At 39.3% G+C, this 23,805-nt stretch overlaps 1 protein-coding gene across 6 annotated transcripts in view; it reads left to right on the forward strand.

Moving 5' to 3' along the window:
* LOC123369878 (toll interacting protein) overlaps positions 1-23,805 on the forward strand; it is a 55,015-nt gene that overhangs the window by 25,433 nt on the left and 5,777 nt on the right. For all 6 annotated transcript variants that reach the window (XM_045015916.1, XM_045015918.1, XM_045015920.1 and 3 more), the window contains 2 exons: positions 4,092-4,244; positions 6,205-6,295. In XM_045015916.1, the coding sequence (XP_044871851.1) occupies positions 4,092-4,244; positions 6,205-6,295 (244 nt within the window). The remainder of the gene's footprint in view (positions 1-4,091; positions 4,245-6,204; positions 6,296-23,805) is intronic.

Consider the following 23,805-nt stretch of genomic DNA (forward strand, 5'->3'; position numbering starts at 1 on the left):
GGGTCAGACCTTACAAAGCTGTACTGAGGTGACATAGCCCAGTGATGTATACCAGCACCTGGAATGTGGTGGGGTTTTTTTGTGTGTGGGTATATCACACTTGCACATATTTCTTTTCAACCACAACAGGTAGAGGCACTGTCTTTAATGAGAGCTGAGATTCTGATGTAATTATGAGTTCTGGAAGGATGACATAGGAGTTGAGACGGTTATGTTAGCCTTCAAGTCAAGTGGTTTGTGAATACTCTAATGCTAAACGACAGTGCAGTACGTGAGGAGCATTCTTATATTCTGCACTTTATACTAAAAATAGGCTGCTCATGCCGTTCTTTGGGAGATAATGTTGCAAGACTTTTCAAATCAGATTACAGCTTGAATCCAAGATGTAAGAGTTTTGGTGACAGTAAATCAGTTAAATGTAGACTAATCTTTGTAGACAAATTTGAATTAAAAAATGATTCCATTAAGGGGTTCCAGTGACTAAAATTCATCGTACATGATTATGAGCCAGAATCCCAGGTTCATATCGGGCATTCTCTCCTTGCAGCTATAGTTTCCTCCTGGTTCTTTCTGCTGCTACCTCCCACTTCACTCATAGAATCTCTCTTCCTCCCAGCTCCTCTCTTACTATCCTTGGTGCCTAAAACTTTCCCTGCTGCTCCTGGTGCATGTGTGGGAGAGACAGTAGCATTAAAAAGCTATCTATAATGGTAACATGTTAGAATCTTGTACCTTACAGGTATGGACATATACCTATCTCCTAGAACTGGAAGGGACCTTAAAAGGTCATCGAGTCCAGCCCCCTGCCTTCACTAGCAGGACCAATTTTTGCCCCAGATCCCTAAGTGGCCCCCTCAAGGATTGAACTCACAACCCTGGGTTTAGCAGGCCAATGCTCAAACCACTGAGCTATCCCTCCCCGCATCGCATCTTATGTCAAGGTGGCCAATCTTCTGGCCAACAAGTGCTGGATAGTGTACTTTGGAACCCTGAACTACTCAAAATCCTGAATGGTCATGGTAGATAGTCCCAGGGTTCTCAATGAATAGATGCTATCAGTCTCTCCTTTGAGAGGAATCTGCCATCCCACCTAAATAATCAGACCAGCAATGAAGAAATCATCCCTTTACACAAGAGACATCACACACTGTTTTCCCTTTTCTGAGCAAACTATCAAGAAGCACAACCTTCTGTTCTGCTGGTATCCTGGATTCCTCTGTCAAGGTTCAAGACTTGACATGGTACTTAAATAATGCTTATTCTTGTGGATGATCACCTGCCCACAGACAAGGATGTACATCTGTACTCAACTTGCTGGATCTCTGAGACACTTGATATTGTTGATGACCAAATTACTCCTGTCCTGATCTCAAGAAGCTGCAGAGCCAAACAGGAATGCTGTGGAATGGTTTAGGTGCTTCCTTCTTGGACTAAATCCAGAGAATTATTGGTGGGCATTTGATCATCTCCAGGGCTTTCCATCTGCAGAATTTAATAAGGCTTAATTCTCTCCCCTCACATTATTCAATATCAACATGAAATCATTAGGAGAACTCTCATTTACACCAAATGTAAATAGGTCAGTTTCTCAATACATAAGTGAAATTGGCTCACTACAAAGCAGCTGTCTTAATTTGGAACCCAGACGAGACTAAGGTGGTGCTGGTGGGAAGCATGTTGAAGAACTTGCTTTGTTTTGTGGCATGAGCCACTATCAAGGGCATTTTTCCTTCAGAATAAGTTGGATGCCTAGATAACCACAGACAAATAACTGGTGACCCTATAAGATTCAGACCTGACTGTGGTGGTCTGTGCATTTGTGACTTCCTGCCTTGATTACTGAAATTTGTTAGATGTAGAAATGAAACCACATTCCCTTAAAGCTTCATCTGGTTTCAAAAAAATGCAATAGCTCATCTAGTTAACAAAACTGTTCATTTGAACATGTGCTTCACTGTCTGTGCCAACAGCCTCTTAAATTAAAAAACATTAATTTTCATGGGAGATGTATTCCTTTGGAACAATGACTCTGTGGTGAATATGTGGAAGCTTGTGATAGCAGCAGACAGTACTTTCACAGGAGCTGGACCTGTGGAACTCACTCCCACAAGAGAAATGACCAACATCCTCACTAATAATTTGACAACTACACATAAACCTCAATTCTGCCTAGCTCACCCTCAGTTTCTCCACACAGGCCCATGCATGTGCACACAAGAGAATCCCTACAAACTAATCAAGGTTTCTCTTTTACATTTTAGGAATGAAAAATATGTATTTTCTATCTTTAGGTACTTGGTAGGTGCTCACATTATTATTTTAGAAATCATAAAAGATATATGGATGTATGGTGAGTGGATAGAGATGATCGCAAATGAATCAAAGTATATGCTTCCTCAGAAAGGAGGCAGTGTTGGTAGGCTCTCTAACTTTTTGTATTATACATTCTACCTTCACACTGAAGTTTTTCTGCAGCTCTACCATTAGTAGAAAGTGGTAATGAAAAATTCTACTCTAGCAAATTTATCTAGTGCTGGTTTTAGTAAGTCTGTTTTGGCTTAGAGAATCATAAAACTCAGATATGGAAATACCTGTTAGACTAGATAACCAATCTTAATGCCATTGTGTGATTGCTCCTTACAGTGTGTCTTTCAATGCTTTTGTCCAGTTTTGGGTTAAATGTGTCAAGCAATTGGGCTTTCACTGCTTCCGGTTTGGAAGTTTAATTTTGTCCTCTCTCCCCAAAGAAAATTGATGTGAACAGTCAAGGCATTCAAAAGTAAAACTGGTTTTGCTGGGGGTGGATTTGGAGGCTCCACTTCAGGATTCCAACTGTAGGGAACAATTTTCTGTGCAACAGAGTTGGCAGTTTCCAAGGAAAAACTAGTTGAAGATGGTGAAGGTAAATACCAGCTTAAACTCAGTTTAAACCTGGAAATTGGGAAAAATAATTGCACCAGTGTCCTATGGTTGCTGAACTTGCAGAACAAATCTTTTCAAACTGGATACATCCATTCAAAAGTTAGGAATAGGGTCAGTCTATCCACGACATCAAAGTTAGGCTGCTGCTGCCAAATGCTGCATGGCCAAATGGCCCTGGACTGGTAGTCTGCAACTCTGCAAGCTTCTGATTGTTTAATGCTTCAAGCCTACATCGCTGCCTTGTTGTTTTCTATACTGGAATATTTTTTACTCTTGTTTATATAATATTGAAAACTGAAATGAGTCATGACTTGTATAACTTCCTTGAGAAAATACCAAACCAAAATATATACATACATTCTGATGTTCTGTATTATAATGACTATATTAGTATTATGCCCACTGCAGTTTACTTTTTATTGGTATAAATGTATTGCCTTATGTAACCACAACTTGAATATGTAACTAAAACTAAGTGTAATGTGGTGTGTTTTAACAAAAAATAAAAATAGGAAATGCCTTAAACTGGGGCTAACTAGTTTTTTTCCTGGGGCTGTAAAAAACATCTCTGATAAATGCCAGGTTATCCTTGCTGTAAAGTGCAAAATAACTTTTCCCTCAAGCTGGTTTCCAGTTTTATGTAGTTTGGATCCTTTAGTGAGCTAAGATAGTGAGGATAAATGAGTGGCTAGTAGTTCAAAATAGCAATAGTGCTGATTGATCTGAATGCTTCTAGTTGCATTTGAGAACCTACGATATATATCACTTTGGAGCTGCTGTCAGTACAGTCCATAGTGATGCTAATGTTGCATTTCTTGAGCATATTCCATCTGTGGATATGAAAGTAATAAGCTGTCTCTGGCTACCCTGTTGCAACTCCCCACACTGAAAAGCCATAGTCCCTCCTTTTAAAAAGGTACTTAGCTGTATCCTTGCTGGAATACAATCTTCAGTAGGGAAAAAATCTTTGCAGGGAATATTGGCTGAACAGCCTAGTGTTTAATTTCTGCTGTCAAAGTTGTATTGCAAAGGATGGCTTAAAACTGAAATGGGTAAAATGTGACACTGAGACTTGAGTTCAAAGAACGTTAATCAGAAATCATGTTCAGGAATTTTTTTCTGAAGGTTCTGAGTTTGATCAGAAATATTTTATTTCTAATGCCCTTCAGCGAGCCTTCTCAATGGATGACCGCATCGCCTGGACACACATTACTATTCCTGAGTCTCTGAAACAAGGAAAAGTGGAGGATGAGTGGTATAGCCTGAGTGGAAGGCAGGGTGATGACAAAGAAGGAATGATTAACCTGGTCATGTCCTATGCGGTAAGCCAAATGTGTTTTTGCCCTCAGGATATGGAGGGTGGCTTTCTTAGGGATGGGAACAGAGGAGAAGTCTGATATAATAGAACAGCTCAGTAAAACCATGTTTTGTCACGTTGATTTTATATTGTTAAAGCCTATTGATGTAAGTGAACCTAATATTTTAACTGTTCTATCAATAAACACTGCCATTCTACTCAGTGAAATAGCTGGATGTTGCACTTGCTGTATAGGACAGAGGTTCTCAAACTGGAGGTCGGGACCCCTCGGGGTCACAAGGTCATTACATGGGGGGGGCCGCGAGCTGTCAACCGCCACCCCAAGCCCCACTTGCTTCTAGCATTTATAATGGTGTTAAATATATTAAAAAGGGGGTTTAATTTATTGAGGGGGTCACACTCATACACTTGTGATGTGAAAGGGGTCACCAGTAAAAAAGTTTGAGACCCGCTGGTATAGCATGTTATCCTAAAAGGTGGGCACACCATGAGTTGAAAAGAGAAAAATGGTATCCAGATTCTTTGAGGCTCTTCATATTTCCCGATTTTTCAAAAGACATGTCCTCCATGCTGTTCTATCTACAGCTGAAGTTTAGTTTTTCTACCTGTGTGAAACTGTTGCTGCTTGTATAACAATATAACCCTTCACCCCCTACAAGCTTTCTAAGTAATCTGAATAGTAGTATTCCTGATTAGTTAAGCGTACTCAAACAATCATTCTCCACTTTGATCACCATCAGAGTATTTTGAGTGCTCCTATAATGACTAGTTTTAATCATTTAGGTTGAAGGCACAGACAGCTCAAAATTCACAATGAACTTTTACTTTCACATGGAAGACTATAGGTTTTCTATTAGAAGCACAAGAGTAAAGACAGATGTTCCAGATCAGATTAATGTTCAACTGGAGACTTACAAATTTCATAACATCAAAAGTCATACAAGGCTAAGAATAGGTTAAAAGAACCTTTTGCGAGGGGAAGAGGCTGGAAAATCTTTGTGTTGGAAAAATTAGATGACGTTTGGTCCAGAAGGCACTCTTCAGATGGAGAGGACTCTACCACTTGTACTTGCAGTGAGTAGTGGAACTACTCTTAAGTACTACTAATTGGGGAGTAAGGGTGGCAGAACTTAACCAAGAAGCACTCTGCAAACTCAGGACCAACTTGATCCTGGGTTTGACTGGTTCAAAACCTTGGGATCTAAATTATTTTTATTGATCATGACAGATTCCACCATTTTTACGAACAGTTTAGATCACTAAAGGTAGGTATTGAACGATTTAAGCAGTGCCTGCAGAAATTGCCAATTAAAAAAACTGAACAAGATCAGAGAGCTCAAAGAGCCTTTGACATCATTAACCTTTAAAACACTATGCAAGATGCAGTACACCCCCTTGTGGACATGGATAAGATGATTTTTTGTTATCTTTGATCAGTGAGAGTATTAGTATTAATGGAAGTTGTATAGTATCTAAATTGAGACTGATTTAAACCAAATATGCACATTCTTTGGCTTGTCTAAATTAATCCAGCTGCACTCACTTGATTTTGAGAAATTACTTCCCTTTTAAATAGTAATGGATTAAAACTCTTTATACAGAATTTACTTTATTGTAAAAATTTGTGAAATGAAGCAGAATTCATGAATATATATGAGAATTTTGGAAATTCAGATTTTCCCACTTCTTACTAATGAATACCTCATTTTTATCTGGGAATTGTGACAAAAAGCTAGCTTAATTTGACATGGCTTCATGGGTTATAGATTCATTCCTTCAATGGCAATTAATTTTGAGTACTCACACTGATTTCCTGAAAAGTGATATTCATGTCTATTATTGCCACCAAACTGTTTGCTGTACTAGTCAATGTAAAGTGACTAGCAGGACTTGAAGGCTTTACTCAAATGCATTGTCAACTTTAGTTGTTTAACTGTTTTTTCTGTCATCCTTTTGGTATCAAGTCCATACCAACTGCCATGATGATGCAGCCACAGCCAGTCGTCCTGATGCCCACAGTATACCAGCAAGGAGTTGGATATGTACCTATTGCAGGTATGTTTTCCGTCCTTCCTTAATGGTTTTGGAAAATTATTTTGGCAGTCTGAGGGAATAATGTTCTTTTGTGTTCTGTGTAGGAGGACGTTAGCAGTATCTGTTCTATGGTCCTTTCTCAGCTGTGTAATGTTGAGTGGGGGAGAGAAGGCATGAGAGCAACCAAACCCAAACGGAGTCAGTCAGCTTTTAGTCTGTGATTTACATTGCATTAACTAAAGATGTGATTTATAAACTGGGCTAATTAAATCAGTGCAAAAAGCTTATTTAGGTTTAAACCAAGACTAGTCTACACATGAGTTATTCCAAAATAAGGTAGGGTATGAATTTAAAGCAGAATAGCTATAGCACAATAACTTCATGCATAGCCAAGGCCTAAATAGATTAGAAATCTGTTTAAGTTAAAATTAAATACAATTGTCAGAATATTGTGTGTAAACAATACTACTTTGTTGTGTGGACAAGGCCTTAGGCTGGCACAGTGGAAGATCCCATCTTCACATGTGAGACGGGCTGTCAGTACCATAGGCAAGGTTCAGACTGAGAGGCTAAAAAGTGGTGGTGTGCTACGAAGTCCCAGAGTAGCAGGCTGTTCCTGCAGTGACATAATTAATGCTGTTGTTGAAGTCATCCATTAAGGCTTCAGATTTAGTGCCTTTGAAATGAATTGGGGCAGTTCACACCTCTCTTATTGCTCTTATTTGTCTGTGCATACTCATTCAGGTAGTGCTTGCATCAGTTCAGTTTCATTTATAATGCTTAGTTTAAATTCTGCAGAAATTCAGAGGCTGCCAGAGAAATACTAAGATAGTATGTTGGCTACTACCAGCTCAAATGGATCCTTTACCTGAACCAATCAGAGATTGGGAGCATCATGGAGATCACTTGCATTGGGGGTTAAGGAAGTGCTCTTCATTCCAAATTCCAATTTCTCATTCTAGAATATGGCCAAGGGAAGTAGAAAGGTGCAATGGGGAATTCCCAAGGCACTGTGGTGTGAGGGAGGAATCTTCCCCAGAGGCCACAGAGGAGCAGCAGAGCAGCTCTGCAACTTGGGAATCTTGCCACAGGACTCAAGTAGTTTCCTTTGTATTTGTGCTCATCCTCCAGAGGATTGGTCTGTGGATCTATATAGCAGCAGATCAGTTGGACCCCAACTTCCTTCTGCACAGTGGTGCACAGGAAGCTTCCATGGAGGTGGGATTTGTTACTCAGGGAGTCCTAGCTTCTGTAGACTCTCCAAATCCTCTTTTGTGTAGCAGAACTGCACCACTTCTACTCTGTTGGTAGGATCTTCTGTGCTCACAGAGGGACAGAATCTACCCATGAGTGCACTTCTTTGCAATAGCATGCAGAAGAAAGTTATTTAAAATAGCAGCCCAGAATACACGAATAGCTGAAGACCAACTTTTTCTTCAGAGGGTTTAGCATAGACTTTCTCTGCTGAAATTCACTGCACTATTGTACACAACCAGGACAAGGAGAGAGCCTATATTCTGAAGCAGAGGCCCTTTATTTTTGTAAAAAAAGTAGTAAAAATCAATTATAGACTGTGAAATTGCCTTTCAAACTTTGGAAGCAGCACTGAAGTATTTAATAGGCTTTTTGTGATATTTTATTTCTCACATGACGTATGGTGTTTAAAAGTTTCATTCTGATATGATATGGGCATGGATTCAGGTATAGTAGCTGACTCTAATATAATGTCAGTTTGTGTACATCAAAGGGAAAGACTGAATTCAATGTGGGTTTTTAGGTTTACGTTTAATAAATGCATTCAAGTCCATTTGAATAAGTGACAGAATGGATAGGGCATGATCACAGCACCAAGGGTTGAACCCAAATCTGATTCCAAACTCATTTATTAGAGTTAATATGAAGCTTAAATTCCATCAGGAATCTGGGTTACCTGGCATGTGGAAGCAAATTTACTCTACAGTAGTAATGTGTACAAGACCGTTGAAATAACTGCACATACAAAGATTGAAATATTAAACAGTGAATGTACTAGAGGTTTGCACACTTCGTTGCTTCTGTAGTCCTAGTGCATTTCACCGAACAGGGACTCTGGTCTTCGTCCGCTTCCCCCTTGTTAAGGAACCCCCTTGCAACACAGTTCCCTCCCTCATGCTGGTGGCTCTGGGTTCCCCAAGCCAGGGGCTCTTTGTGCACCACTGCCTTCTCCTTTCAGCTCTTATTTTCTTTCAACCTTGAGGAGGAAGTCTTTCAGGGAAGCAAATTTTATACTGTATCGGGAACTAAAAATGGGGAGGAGGAAGAGTATTATGTAGCAATGTGTTTAATGGCTACCAGCAACTGGTTCTTTGATCTATAGACAAGTAGGAAAAGTGATTGAAACTGATGGCTCTGCTAACCAGATGCTGAAACTGCATGTGCCCCACTTCTTCCTTTCGGCTTTGATTTTCCCCCCCCCAACCAAAATCAGTAGGGTTCTGTCCACTGGGAGAGCATTCTCTGAAATCTTGGAATTCATCAGTAGCAGCGTTCAAAAGTTATTGTGTTACAGAGAAATGCCATTTAGTGTTAGACCTCATTTCATCAGCTAGCTAACTATATGAATTATAGTCAAAACTACTCTGAAGTGCAATTCCATTATGATATAAACCAAATGCATATGTAGTTCTTGACTGTTTCAATTAGAATTTAATATTTTTCTTATTGTAGCTTCAAAATCATCAATGTAATAAATACTTCATATACAATACTTGTGAATTTCAGTGCTCCACAAACAAGGGGGTGTGAATGGGTCCTGGGAGATTACAACTGAATGCTGTACAGAATTTCTCAAACAGCTCTACGAAAAATTGCAATGCTAGCCTGTCTGGCTCAGTCCTATTGCATGTTGTAGTAAGGACCATGCCTACACTAAGAGTGCTCTGGCAGTGCTTAATTTGTAATGAAAGAGGTGCTGGGGTTCAAGCAATTAGGTGCCAGGGCTCAAGTAATTTTTTTACTTTCGTAACTCATGTGGCAAGCCCAGAGATGCCAGGGCAGAGGTGCTGGGGCTTAGCCCTGGCAACCCTGGCACAAATTAAGCACTGAATACTGGTATACTATACTAGCAAAGCACTGGTGTGAATGCAGCTATAGTGGCAAAGTTGCACTTTGCACTTGTGTAGTAAAACTAGCCTCTACCAACAAAACAAGTTATACCATTAAAAGCACAGGGGTGTGAAGACGTGGTCCCTGACCTGTATCAGCAGAAGTCTGTAATGTAGATCTGACCTGAGACTCATTTTCACATGAGAACTAAGCTTTCTTCAGAGTTGAAAGATTAATGCTTTTCTGTAATCTGATGTGCACACCACCTAGTGTTGTCTGCCCCTTTCCACTTGAATTTGAAAATATTTTAAAATCTTTTGAAGAACTTTTATTGGTGAAACTCTTCTAAGCAGAAAAGCACAGACATCTGAGATTTAGTGCATATGACTGTATTTATTTCCTATATTAAACGTCTAATTTCCTAACTCATATTTGTATAGTATAGAAGTGTCCTTATCTGGTAACATACCTGTACTGGTATGGGGGGTGTAGCACACTTGTTCCATAGCCATGGCATACTTTCATGTAGTACTGTACTCATTACTGTTGCATTTGTTTTCAGAGTTAACTTGTTGCTTCAGTTATTACTGTGAATGAAAGTATTAGGAAATCCTGCTTCTCTACTTAAACAATTCTTTATTTTTCAGACCATCATGAATTGCTTCCTTTATGTAACAAATGTCAGATTTTTCCACTTTAAAAAAAAAAAAAGACTCCAAAGGTGACTTAGAAGAAAAATATTATGAACAGTTTAATGGTTTTATTTAATGCTTCTGATTTTTTCTTTTTTAGGGTTTTTTTTTAATTTAGCTCATTTTGCACATGGCACCATTCCAGGTTTGCATTTGATAATCTCTGGAATCTTGGACAGAATCTCAGAGTTAGAACAGAGAACAGAGTAGAGAGATACTGAATGTAAAGAGTAATCGATATTCCAATTGGTCACTTTGGTTTTTTTAAGGTGACGGTAAACAAACCTCTTCAGTTACTCACTGGTGATATCTTTAGGATTTTTGAGTGTTTAAAACAATTACTTGGAAATCCATTCTAAGCAGAGGGTTTTCTGTGGAAATGATGGTGATAATGGCTCTGGCTAGTTCATAATCAGAAATGATTTTGGTCTTTTAAAAATCCCTAAAGGCAAGCAGTGGAAATAGACATAAATAGAAGAATGATCCATGAAGGAAAACTTCAAGCATTGCCTGCATTGGATCCTCACTGAGGTGGCTTGTGAGCATTGTCCTCTAGTATTGGTCATCTGGAGGAGCTGGCTTCCAGGTGCCAGTTTCTGGAACTTCCTGTGGAATGCCTGGACACTGGAGAGTCAGTTCATAGTGTTGACTGCCTAACGCCACCTGTTCCTCTTCCTGACAACAGATAGAGTTCCTTCACTGCCAGCTCTCTGCACTGCTCTTTCTTCTGACTTTATTCTCTATTTCCAGAGGTCCAAGTAGGAAACCTTCTCTTATAACTCACTTTCATGGGTCAGCTGTACCACACACTGGAGAAGAGAGTTCTGTGGCCCAGGGGCTCCAGAGATCAATCTCTGTTATCCAGGATACAATAAAAGCTCCTCCTGGAGTCCCTTCCCCTCAAGTGCTATCTACTTGTCTCAGCTCTAGATGATACTTTAAACTTACTAATGCTCAGCTTTGGAATCCCTCAACTCAAGGGGTGAATCAGCAAACCCTTATTGACCACTACCATCTTGTCCTTCTGAGTGGTGGTATCTCAATCTCTGCAACTTCAGTTTCATCTGCAGTGTAGGAACAAGGAAAGAATTGCTAGAATGACATTACCTCAGACCAGGGGGTCTTGGACAGAATAACTTGTTTATAGTGTCCAATTCCATTTCACTTTTACTGAAGGATGTTCTCTCCAGATTTTAAGAGATGATACTACCATGTACAACTACATGGGCAGAGCCTGCTTATTGCTTAAAGATATGACTGCGTCACAGTGGTCAACATTTTCACAGAATCTGTAAATTTTGCCACTTATATGGACCTTGCTGCTGCGCATTAACAGTTTTAGTTCACTTTGATCAGCTGCTGCGCATTAACAGTTTGTTTGCTTTAACCTAGTCCTGTTTCAAACAGGACTAGCTCAAAGTGAACTAATAACTGTTAATGCATGGCAGCACAGTCCACAAGGTCACAATGACCATATCATGAAATGATCTATTTTTGATCATTAACACTGCTGTGAATTATGCATAATTTTACCATATCATCATCATCCATACTTATGGTAGAAGGCTATGAATTTTTGGATTGGTATGTCCATTACAGCATGCCCATGGTTCTCAATCTCCTAGGGATAGACAGTATTATTTTAAAATATCACAACAGGAGATCTTCATTAACTGGAGCCAGATATTTATTTAATTCCACAGCACGTTAGAGATGATGGGAACATCACCCGTGGAGCTGTAGAACCCCATTTTGGATTCATTGGGTTTTGTACTCCGGCCTGCTAGAACTTCCAATCTTTCTTTCTCTGCTCAGTTTGTCAGATCTCCTGACCCAGAAGCATTTACATCCTGATTTGAGCTCTTTGCCTAGTGGTTGGCTAGTTGAACAGTTCAGATTGAATTTGAAAAGACCAGAAAATTCTACTTGAAAGGAGGAAATATTCCACCCAAAAATTCACGTTCTGTGAAATGGACCTGGTTCTCTATCTGGGCAAGATTAAAGGATCTGAACTTCATTATTATTCTGTTAATCTTTTATTGTGAACTACTTGTTTTACATCAAGCAATCTAATCTCTCCTTCAGTTTGGTCAGAGTGCACCTGGCTTACAATTTCACTGGTGCAAGATTCCACTATATTCTCTAATCCTATATGACCTGAACATAATTATGTCATTGTGTTGCCTATTGTTCAGGAGTTATCCCCATTCTGGGACTTGTGTGGTGCTTACAAACACAATTTTAGCAGCTCAAATATTTCTTGGACCATCTGTCTTTGAAGACTGCATTTCTGGTCATGATCATGTTGGCTTGAAGAGTGAGAGCTGTGTATTAATGGTTCAGCCATTATATATAGTGTTCCAGAATGATAAGATAAAGGTATACCTGCATTTCAGATTCTTGTTGAAGGTGACCTGTGATTTCCACATAAACAAATTATAAGCAGGGAAAGCTAGACTACACTGTTAGTAAGGTTTTAAGTTACTGCCTGACCAGGGCTTTGTAAAACACCTAGATGGCTGCCTTATTTTTAGCATTATCTTCACATGCTAGGAAACAGTAAAAATTTCCAAGCAGATCAGAATCTTTCCATTAGTTCATGAATATTAAGGTAAATTTACTAGGCCTCAAATGCATGCCTCAGAAAAATCTCCATTGTTAAGAGATGCAAAGACACTACCTGAAGGTCCATCCATATTTTCACTTGAAGTAACACTAATAATTTGGCCTGTAGATCAGATACTCTGAGGCAAACAGCCTAGCAATCGTTAGTCAGATAGACTTTCCAGATCCATCCCCTTTGTGTCTGGGGACTTCTTGTCAATTGCCTGCAGTGGGGAGTCCATGTAGAATGTGTTTTGAAGAAGATACAGTTACTGTTATCTCACTCAAGATTGTCGAGTCTGACAACATATTTTTAGTGGAAGGAACTAAATATCAGTTGGGGTTACATCCTCTGTTTACTTGAGTGAGATTGGAAGGACATAGGATGCCCCAATTGGCACTTCTTCTCAAGAAGTTCCCTTGCCTGCAAAGAGAATCCAAGGCCACAAGGCATTTAGCCATGCTAGTCCTGTTCCCCTTAATGGGAATCATAAAGAGAGAATCTTACACAATAGGGTTTATGAAGTGTTTGTCTACACTGCAGTTAGACAACTGTGTCTGGCCCGTGCCAGGTGACTTGGGCTAAGGGGCTGTTTAATTGTGGTGTAGGGATCTTGAGATGCAGCCTGAGCTCTGCGCTCCTCCCACCTCTCAGGGTCTTAGAGCCTCGGCTCCAGCTTGTGCCTGAACATCTACACTGCAATTAAACAGCCCTGCAGCTTGAGCCCTGTGAGCCTGAATCAGATGGGTAAGCCACAGGTTTTTAATTGCAGTGTAGACATACCCTTAATTTCTCCCAGTGAACTGCATCTGCAATTAAGTAAATAGCCACTAGGTGTCATTCGGTTCCAGCAATGATCTTGCAGACTGATTCCTAAGTGAAAGTTTTGGTGATAAGGCTTTTTTTGTGACTGAAATATAGCAATAAACTCTGCCTCATGATTGGATTGAAATGTCTATTCAGAAAAGTTACACTGCTATTCTTTAAAAATAAAAATAAAAAAAATAAAAAAATGTTCGTGACTTCCACAATTTGTTCAATTTAAAAGAGAACTTTTTTCTACTCAAACTCAACCTGTTACCTCAAAGTCAAGCTATGATCTTTCTAGTTCATTCATCAGTAAAAGACTCTGCATTTGGAACTTAGTGCAAGCAGGACTGTTAATCATGATGTGCAAGCCAGAATAGAATCTCTCACTCCCTCAGCCTTCGTAGTACTAACTGGAGTAAAAAGTAGGGAAAACATAGTTTGTCACCACAATAAGTGGATGAGACTCAAAATATACACAGGAAGAAAATGTTGAGTAGCACGGGGTCATTTTTACACTGTGATGGGGGAGATGCGCAATACTGATCTAGAGCAGAAATACTAATATTTCTGCATGATATTAAACTTCACTTATGAACATTATTTTTGTTAGTAAGAAAAGCATTTTATGCCATCCAATGACTAATGCTCTCTTCTTGAGAAAGCAGAGTGGGGCTGTGGTGGAGGTTATACTAGTGTTTTGCTGAAACATCTAATTTCCAAAGCACTATGCTTTTAAAAAAACAAACAAACCCCTCCCCCTCAACTCTGTCATGCAAGTTCAGCTAGGCCCGTGATCTACAGTGTGTTATATACTTTCACGGTCCCAGACACTTAGGCCCAGACCTCAAAAGCATTCAGGTGCTGAACTCTCAAATGATGAGCTAGTAGTCTAGCAGAGGCAGTAGACTTAGGGCTTGTCTTCACTGGCACTTTATAGTGCTGCAACTTTCTTGCTCAGGGGTGTGAACCCCCCCCCCCCCCCCCCGGAGCACAGCAAGTTTCAGCACTGTAAAGCACCAGTGTAGATAGTGCACCAGCACTGGGGCCCACACCCCTTGTGGAGGTGGTTTTTTTTTAGAGCTCTGCCATGACTACACAAGCCACATTAAAGCGCTACCGCAGTAGCGCTTTAATGTTGCCAGTGTTGACTAGCTCTAAGCAATAGGAGCTTGCTTCATTGAATAGAACATCTACAGCCAGCTAAGGAATAGTGTTAATAGGCTCTAAAGGAAGTTCACTCCTGATTGACTAAGGCTTTATCTACACTGGAACCTGAATGACAAAACTTGTCATTCGGGGTGTGAAAAAAACATTCCCCCACATCTGCAGACGAAAAACGCTGGTGTGAACAGCGCTTTGACGACAGGAGAGCTTTCCTGCTGACAAAGCTATTGCTGCTCATTGGGGCTGGAGGTTTATCATCAGGAGAGTTCTCTCCCGCTGACAAACAGTGGCTACACTGCACTACACTTTTAGCGTCATGCCTGTAGCAGCACAGCTGTGTTGCTAAAAGATGTGTGGTGTAGACATAGCCTGAGTCAGAACTACAAGACATTAAAAGTGGCTAGTTAGGGCTCCATCAAGGGTATAGAGTATCTCTTACCAATCTAATCTTAGCTTATTGTGGCTACACTTTCTTGCACATCTTAACAAGAGATGCCTTAATTTATGCAGACTCATTCTTCTGAAATTGTAAACTCTGACTGCAGTGACTAATTTTTTTATTCCTATCAAAGAGGTTTTCATTAAAAAAAATGAAGTCTATTATAGTATGAAAGCTGAGGGCTAGTATAATAGCGTGTGTCTGCTAAGATCTACAAGTCGCCTTGCTCTTAATCCACATCAGTATTAAATATTTTTATGCGGTGCTATAAGGATATGTTGTCTTTCATGGAGAAAAGAAAGTCACTACCACAAGGAAATCGCAATCTAGGTACAAAGCTTTCCTTCTGATCATCACTTCTGTAAACCACCTCAATATATCTTCAGGAAATCTGATCTGACTGTTGCCACAAGTTACGTGTAATTAAAAGACACTGTGAAATATGAAGGCTAGGATCCATAGTCTAACAGCTTTGTATCTGAATTTGCCTGACTCTCATCCTTGGAGGGTAAACTGTTCATTTCCTGGTAAAAAGTAGATTAATGTTTCTTTTCCATGTCTTATTCCTTTCCTACCTATCCTCAGGGCTTGAGTACTTTGCTCTGGGTAAGTCTTCTGAGCTCTTATCTTACCCCACCATATTGGATCGAGAATCTTTTGCATGAGCTCATTGAAATTGCTTTTCGTTTGTACGCAGCATATTGTACCACAGAGCATTGCACTTGGATGTCACAATACAACAGTTTTAATACATCTGTTTTACGATTCAAAGACATCTTTGCCCTGTTGCAGGTGCTAATGGGCTTTAAACGTTTTTTCTTTTTTCTTTTTCTTTCCAGGGACTTCACAAATAAACAGGATTAGTTATAGTAGTCTTCAGGTAAAAAAATATTAGTTTTAGGATTTTTAAACTAAAACAGCATGAAAGTAGTAAAGTTTTTTCCTGTATACTAAAATCATCAATACACAAAGGCAAGCTGTGCTGGAAAGATGTAGAACTAATTCCAAAGTCATTGACAGCATCTGGTTCAAGTAGTCTTGTGGGCTAATTCAGGTAGCAACCATTCTTAATGTCAACAAGCACTAATTTTGCACTTGTACCTTTTTATAGGGGGAGAGGACTATCCCAACCCCTGCCACTGCTAGGTTTTTGTTTTTGTTTTTTTACTGTGGGAGTGGAGGGGACTTCAAAAACTTCTTGGAAGCTCATGTGCTAACAAGTTCTCCAGTGACACAGTGACAAAGCTTCCTATCCTTTCTTTCCCTTCCTCACCCCTCTTACCTTGGCAGGCTGAAGCCTTACACCTTGCATTCTCATGGGTAAACTTTTTCACCACCATATGCCTTTTGGAAGCAATATTCATTTTGATTATTAGTCTTAGCTACGTCATCTGATGCCTATTTCGGTGGGAGCACTACTCAGGGTAGTTGGGCCTAGATTCACAAAGGTACTTCAGCATTGTGATGCTGAGTGGTGCAGCACCTAACTTTTGGGAGCCTAGAAAATCACAGGAACACACTGATTCGCAAAGCCCGAGTTAGGCACTTAGGCTCCTTATACCTTGAATGGGGAGAGAGAAGTGCCTTAGACCGCTATTCACAAAAGCCAGGATGCTAGACAGGAAGCCATCCAAACTAGCCAATGGGAGATGCCAATAAGATGGGTATGTGCTAAGTTCTTCCCCTCTCACTGAGATAGATGCCTCAGTTTGGACTGCAAGGGGGTGCCTATCTCTGCTAGCGATTTTCAGCTGTGAACACTCTGAAGTTAGGCATCTCAGGTGTTTTTGCAAGAAGGTAGCCAGTGGAAGAGGACCTCTAGCTTGACTTTTAGCCCAGTGGTCATTTATGCATCTTGGATATGGGGGACACCCCCGCTGCCACCCCCCAACCAATGAAAACAGATTTGAACAGTCATCTGTCACTTCTCAGCTGAGTGCTCTAACAAGTGAGCTATGTATATCTTCTGGTGAAGCAGTTCCACTGCGGATGAATAATTAGTTGTTAGAGCAGGGGATTGGATTCTGGATCTACCGCATCCTGCGTGAGTCCTTTAACCACCAAGCTATAGAATCATTCTCATGCTTGTGTGTCCATCTCTGTGCTCTTTATCCCTCTCTCCTGCCCCCAATCACAGTGACTAATTATTTATCCACAGTGGAACCCTAACCACTGGGCTACAAGTTATGAGGGAGGTCCTCCCCCAGCTGTTTTGTGTGAACTTGCCTGAGGTGCCCATTCCAATAGGCTGTCTCTGAGATGCTTACTAGGGCCTGCGCACAAGTTAGCTGGTTGAACACCTCTTTCCTGGTTAGTGAATCATTCTGTTGCTTAGGTGGGAGATAGGTGCCCAGACCCCTAAAGTGAGGCATGCTCAGAGGCAGAAACATAGGCATCTTGGGAACTTTTTACTGCAAAAACATAGATGCCAAGTGAGGTTAGGAACCTATGGATTCGGCATGAATTCTGTGAATTGCACTGAAGCCAAAAACTGGGACTTCTGCGTCTAGGCACTTCATTCTGGAGTTTAGGTACTGTGGTATTTTTGTGACTCTAGGCCTCAGGCACTGGTTTAACAGACGACTCCCTTTCTCTTGAATAGTTTGTCAAAGTGATATACACTGATAAATCCTTAATTTTGAACTCTCAAATAGATATTGTGACATCCTCAATTTGAACTTAGTATAAAGTCCAGTCCAGTGCCTTCATGAAGGGCTAGATTTCTTCTTAAATAAATCAAATCTCATTTACTAGCATCCTGAATTCCAGATAAAATGGTGTAAATAAAATATAAAGCAACTTGATTGGCTTGGTTCTATCATCTTAGTTAGCCTCACCAGAGCACCCGAATTATTGTGGGATTGGAGAATGTTCATGTTTTCCATAGATGTCAGTTCATTTTGTAGTTAATGCCATAACTGGATATGTTGTTGAGACAGAATTTGATGTTCTAAAAATGAAATTATGTCCTACAGTTTTTAGCACCAAAAATCCTGACACAAGTGAGTCTTTGTACAAAACAAACATTTTGGGAAATTTTCAAAGGTATGAATGAATTAGGCAAAAATTATTTGGATACCATCAAAATTCCCCCCAGTGGCATTTCCACAGAACTATTAAAATGGTATAGCCTGCAAGGAACTATTGTATGTATTGTCATATTTCATTGTTAAAACTTTTGAGGAAAAGAAATGACCATAAGGCACTTGACTGAACTAGAAACTAAGAAGCAAAATATTTGTGTAATGCATTGTGTACAATCTGGATTAAAAAAAAAATCCCCCTTGCTGCTTCCACTGCTGTTCTTAAATGACCACAATATGCTATCAACTGACTTGCTATTTTACATGTTCATTTTTATATTATTGGAATGTCATCGCTTGTGCCAGCATGTTTCCCACTGCAGTCACGCTGATGCTTTAGAGAACAGACTCTCCACTCTTAATTTATAATACTTTCTGTGTAATACTGGAAGCAAGAGCATAATGGCAGTGTGCAATTCCAGCTCCTCTGAAAATGTTTAATACTGTTATCTTCTATCTATGCTTGTGAATGAAAAATGAGCTGTTACACAGTATGTTATATGAAGTGGCATCTTACCGAGTCTTAATTTTATAAAATTGAAGCTAATGTGTCAAGCAGTTTTAGTTTAAAAAACAAACTCTTAATCTTAAAATTGTAATTCTTTAACACGAAGATTATCATGTAAATTGGGAGTGATATTTGATTTTTATTTTTAAAAGTATTTAAATTTTGAAAAACTAGAGAATATACAGTAAATGAGACAAAGTAAACTTTCATCATGGTATTTAAATATCACTGTTTGTTTTATGGTACTCCATGTAGTTGTGCTTGGACTAATTTTGTGCACCAAATGAATTTCAAGTGATACAAAATTTTCAAAACCACTTGTCTGCAGTTTGTGCAATAATGAGGGAGAAGATGGAGTGTTAGAATCATTAGGAAAGAAAATATATTAAACTCTAAAGTTGAGAATATTTATTCAGTAGTGGTTTTACAATGTCTATGATTCAAGAGTTAACACAAGATGACACCCAGTAGGAAAGGAAACTCTCTGGCCTTTGATTTTTTTTTACTGTGACAAGACATACAACTTCAAATATGTGGATTAGCTGATCTGTTTCTATTGTTTGTGAATCACTTCAGAAACTAACCGAAGTGATACTGCCTTTTCTTTCTTGAGTAAGATGGTTATTGCTTGTGCTATTCACCTGATGCTGAATCTTTTTTTTTTTAAAAAAAAAAAGTATTTTTTTAATGAATCATTTAAAACAGTTTTACAAACCATGTCTAGAAACTGGTGTTCTATTAAAAGACGATCTGTGGTTGAAAATTAAGGTTTTGAGATCCTTTGCACCCCAACTATTTTTTGACAGTAATAGTGAGAGGCCAAAGCATTTGATTGGTTGGATCACTTTATCCATATGTGGTGTTGTCTTCCTTGTGCTACATGGAAGCCATCTTCACTGATGAAGGCTTTAGACATGTATACTTAGTTTGTGATGTTTGTCAGTTCTAAGTCAAGCTTATTTGGGATGGGGCAAGGTGCCTGATGGGTAAGGCCTTTCATATTTGTATTTTATGGATTTATTTTTTGTCCAAATTTTGGACCATTGAAGTACATGAAAATGCACATTCTGATGAGACTCCAATATATTACGTTAGGTAGATCTGTCTGTTAACAATTAGTTTAACAGCGTCACATTTACATTTAAAGTAAGGCAATGTAGTGGAAGATACACATGCACAGATGCATGTGCATATGTGTAGGTACTGTTAATATACAGTTCATGAAATAAGTCACAACTTTTACTTTCAGTTCTCTTAGTTATCTCGATTGTTTTTTTTCCCCTTTCTTCCTGTCCCCCAATATTAACCTGGACTTTTATCCAGAAGACTGTGAAGTAAAGTTTTTTGCACCAATTTTTCACCTGTTTATATTTTTGTAATAAACACAAATATATTCCTGGATGGAGGAACTCCACCTCCCCTCCCCCCAAAAAAGGGCCTTTGTGATGGGTTACTTAAGGTGAATGAGTTTTAAATTGCTTTCATGCATGTCTTTGAAAAAGGAAGGCAATGGAGCAAAACACCTTTTAAAATCACCGACAAAGGAGGAATAGTTGGAATTGGAACACTTTGTGTAGTGCATTGGAAAATGTGCGTTCACTAACTGAACAAGATTCTTGTTTAACTCTTGCGTGTCTTGGGTTCGTTTATGAAAAGCAGGAGGACTTACATTTTATTAAGGTATGGCCATATACATGAAGCAGTGTGATCTTAGTCCACAAATCTTCTATGGAAAGAGAAGAAGTGGAAAGCAAAATGTTAACTGAAAGATGTAGTTCCTGAAAAGTTTGTGCAAATGGTTGATTTCATGCCTGCTTGCTTCAGGGTTGTGATGTAGAGACAAGTTTTTGGTGGAGTTGATTTTTGGTAAGTTCTCTTACATATCTGAAGGCCTATGCCAACTAAAGAGACCCTCATTCACTTTTATTATATTTCAGTCTTTCAAAATCTACAAAAAATTTTAACGGTAAAATGTCAGGTCTTATCGTCAGTAAGGTCAAAGATGTCTCTTAAGGAAGGAAAACTTTTACTGGCTTTTATCAGCATTCCCAGCATAAGAAAGGCCATACTGAGTCAGACCATTGGTCCATCTAGCCCAATATCCTGTCTTCCAACAGTGACCAATGCCAGGTGCTTCAGAGGGAATGAACAGAACAGGGTAGTCATCAAGTGATCCATCCCCTGTTGTCCAGTCTCAGTATCTGGCAGTCTGAGGCTTAGGGACCCTCAGAGCATGTGGCTGCATTCATGCCCATGTTGGCAAAATGCTATTATTAGACCTATCCTTCGGGAACTTTTTTTAGTTCTTTTTTTAATTCAGTTATAGTTTTGGCATGCACAACATCCCCTGGCAACGAGTTCCACAGATTAACTGCACATTATGTGAAGTATTTCCTTTTTGTTTGTTTAGACCTGCTGCCTATTAATTTCATTGGGTGACCCTTGACTGTGTTGTGGTGTTCACTTTCTCCACATCATTCATGATTTTATAGACCTCTATCATTTCCTCCCTTAGTCATCTTTAACAAGCTGAATAGTCCCAGTCTGTTTTAATCTCACCTCATGTGGAATCTGTTCCATACCTTTAATCATTTTTGTTGACCTTCTCTGTACCTTTTCCATTTCTATATGTCTTTTGAGATAGGGCAACCAGAACTGCGTGCACTATTCATGGTGTGGGCTTACCATAGATTTATAGAATATTGTTATATTTTCTGTTTTATTATCTATCTCTTTCCTAATGGTTCCTAACATTGTTAACTTTTTTGACTGTCATTGCACATTGATCAGATGTTTTCAGAGAACTAGCCATGGTGACTCCAAAATATTTCTTAGCTGAATTTAGACCCCATTTTGTATGTATAGTTAGGACTATTTTTTCCAACTTGCATTACTTTGCATTTATCAACATAGAATTTCATCTGCTATTTTGTTGCCCAGTCACCCAGTATTGTGAGATCCCTTTGTAACTCTTAACAGACTGCTTTGAACGTAACTATCTTGAGTAATTTTTTATCGTCTGTAAACTTTGCCATCTCACTATTCACCCCTCTTTTCAGATGGTATATGGATATGTTGAACAGCACTGTCCCAGTACAGATCCCTGGGATACACCATTATTCACCTCTCTTCCCTGCTGAAAACTGACCATTTATTCCTACCCTTTGTTTCCTGTCTTTTAACCAGTTACTGATTCATGAGAGGACCTTCCCTCTTATCCCTTGACAGCTTACATTACTTAAGAGCCTTTGGTGAGGGACCTGTCAAAGGCTTTCTGAAAGCCTAAGTACACTATATCCACTGCATCACTCTTCCTCATGTTTGCTTGACCCTCAAACAAACAATAATAGATTTCCCTTTACAAAAGCTCTGTTGACTCTTTCCCAACAAATGATGTTTATCTATGCATCTGATAAGTCTTTTCTTTGCTGTATTTTCAACCAATATGCCTGGTATCAAAGTTAGGCTTACTGGCCTGTAACTGCCAGGATTGCTTCTGGAGCCTTTTTTAAAAAATGGAGTCACATCAGCTATCCTCCAGTCATCTGGTACAGAAGCTGATTTAAGTTATAGGGTTACATACTAACGTTAGTAGGTCTGGAGTTTCGTATTTGAATTCTTTCAGAACTCTTGGGTGAATACCAGCTGTTCCTGGTGACTTATTACTGTTAATTTTATTAGTTTGTTCAAAGACCTCCTATATTGACACCTCAGTCTGGGCTAGTTCCTCAGATTTGTCACCTAAAAACAGTGGCTCAGATGTGGGAATCTCCTGGGCTCTCATCCTATGCAGTGAAAACTGATGCAAAGAATTCATTTAGTGTCTTTGCAATAGTGTTGTCTCCGTTGAGTGCTCCTTTACCACCTTGATTGACCAGTGATCCCACTGACTGTTTGGCAGACTTCCTGGTTCTAGTCTACTTAAAAATGTGTTTGCTGGGTTTATTTTGTCTTTTGCTAATTGCTCTTCAAATTCTTTTTTGGACTGTCTAATTATATTTGATTTGCCAGAGTTTGTTCCTTTCTAGTTTCCTCAGTAGGCTTTGACTTCTAACTTTTAAAATATGCCTTTTTGCTCCTAAATGCTTCTTTTATTCTGTTTTAGGCATGGTGGCCTTTTTTGGTCCTCTTCATATTTGTTTTTATTTGAACCTATATTATGGTGTTGATAAAAAGTTCCCGTGCAGCTTGAAGGCATTTCACTCTTGTGACTATTCCTTTTAATTTCCATTTAGCTTCCTCATTTTTGTGGTATTACCCCTTTCTGAAGTTAAATGCTACTGTGGTGGGCTTTTGTGGTATTCTCCTCTTCCTCTCTTCTCCCCCCTCCCCCCCCCCCCGGATGTTAAATGTAATTATAGTATGGTTGCTATTACTGAGCGGTTCAGCTGTATTTACTTCTTGGACCACATCCTATGCTAAATCCTGGACTAAATCAAGAATTGCCTCTCTTGTGAGTTCCAGGTCTAGCTGCTCCACGAAGTAGTCATTAATGGTGTCTAGAAACTTAATTTTTGCATCCCGTCCTGAGGTGACACATACCCAGTCAATATAGGGATAGTTGAAATCCCCTATTATTGAGTTTCTTATTTTTATAGCACCTCTGATCTCCCTGAGCATTTCACAATCACCATCAATATCCTGGTCAGTAGTATATACCTTCTGATATACTCTTATTATTCAAGCACGGAATTTCTAACAATAGAGATTTTATAGTAAGTTTGATTTATCTAAGATTTTTACTATATTTGACTCTGCTTTCTTTCTCAGACACTACCATTCCACCGCCAGCACGAGCTGTTCTGTCATTCCTATATATTTTGCGTCCTGATATTAGTGTCTCATTGATTGTCATCATTCCACCAAGTTTCTGTGATGCCTATTATATCAATATAATTATTTAATACCAGGCACTCAAGGTCACCTATTTTAGTATTTAGACTTCAAACATTTTTGTATATGCACTTACAAAATTTGTCACTTTTTTTTTTGTCTGCCGTCATGTCATGTAACTGAATGGGACACTCTCATTTGACTGTTTCTCCTCAGTTCCTACTTGTACTGTATCAACTTCTATCTTTCCCTCTTTACTAGGCTATAGAGAATCCCCATTAATAGATCCTCCCCTATAGGATGTCTCTGTTGG

This window comes from Mauremys mutica, chromosome 4 (assembly GCF_020497125.1).
Source record: "Mauremys mutica isolate MM-2020 ecotype Southern chromosome 4, ASM2049712v1, whole genome shotgun sequence".
NCBI classification, from domain to species: Eukaryota; Metazoa; Chordata; order Testudines; family Geoemydidae; genus Mauremys; species Mauremys mutica.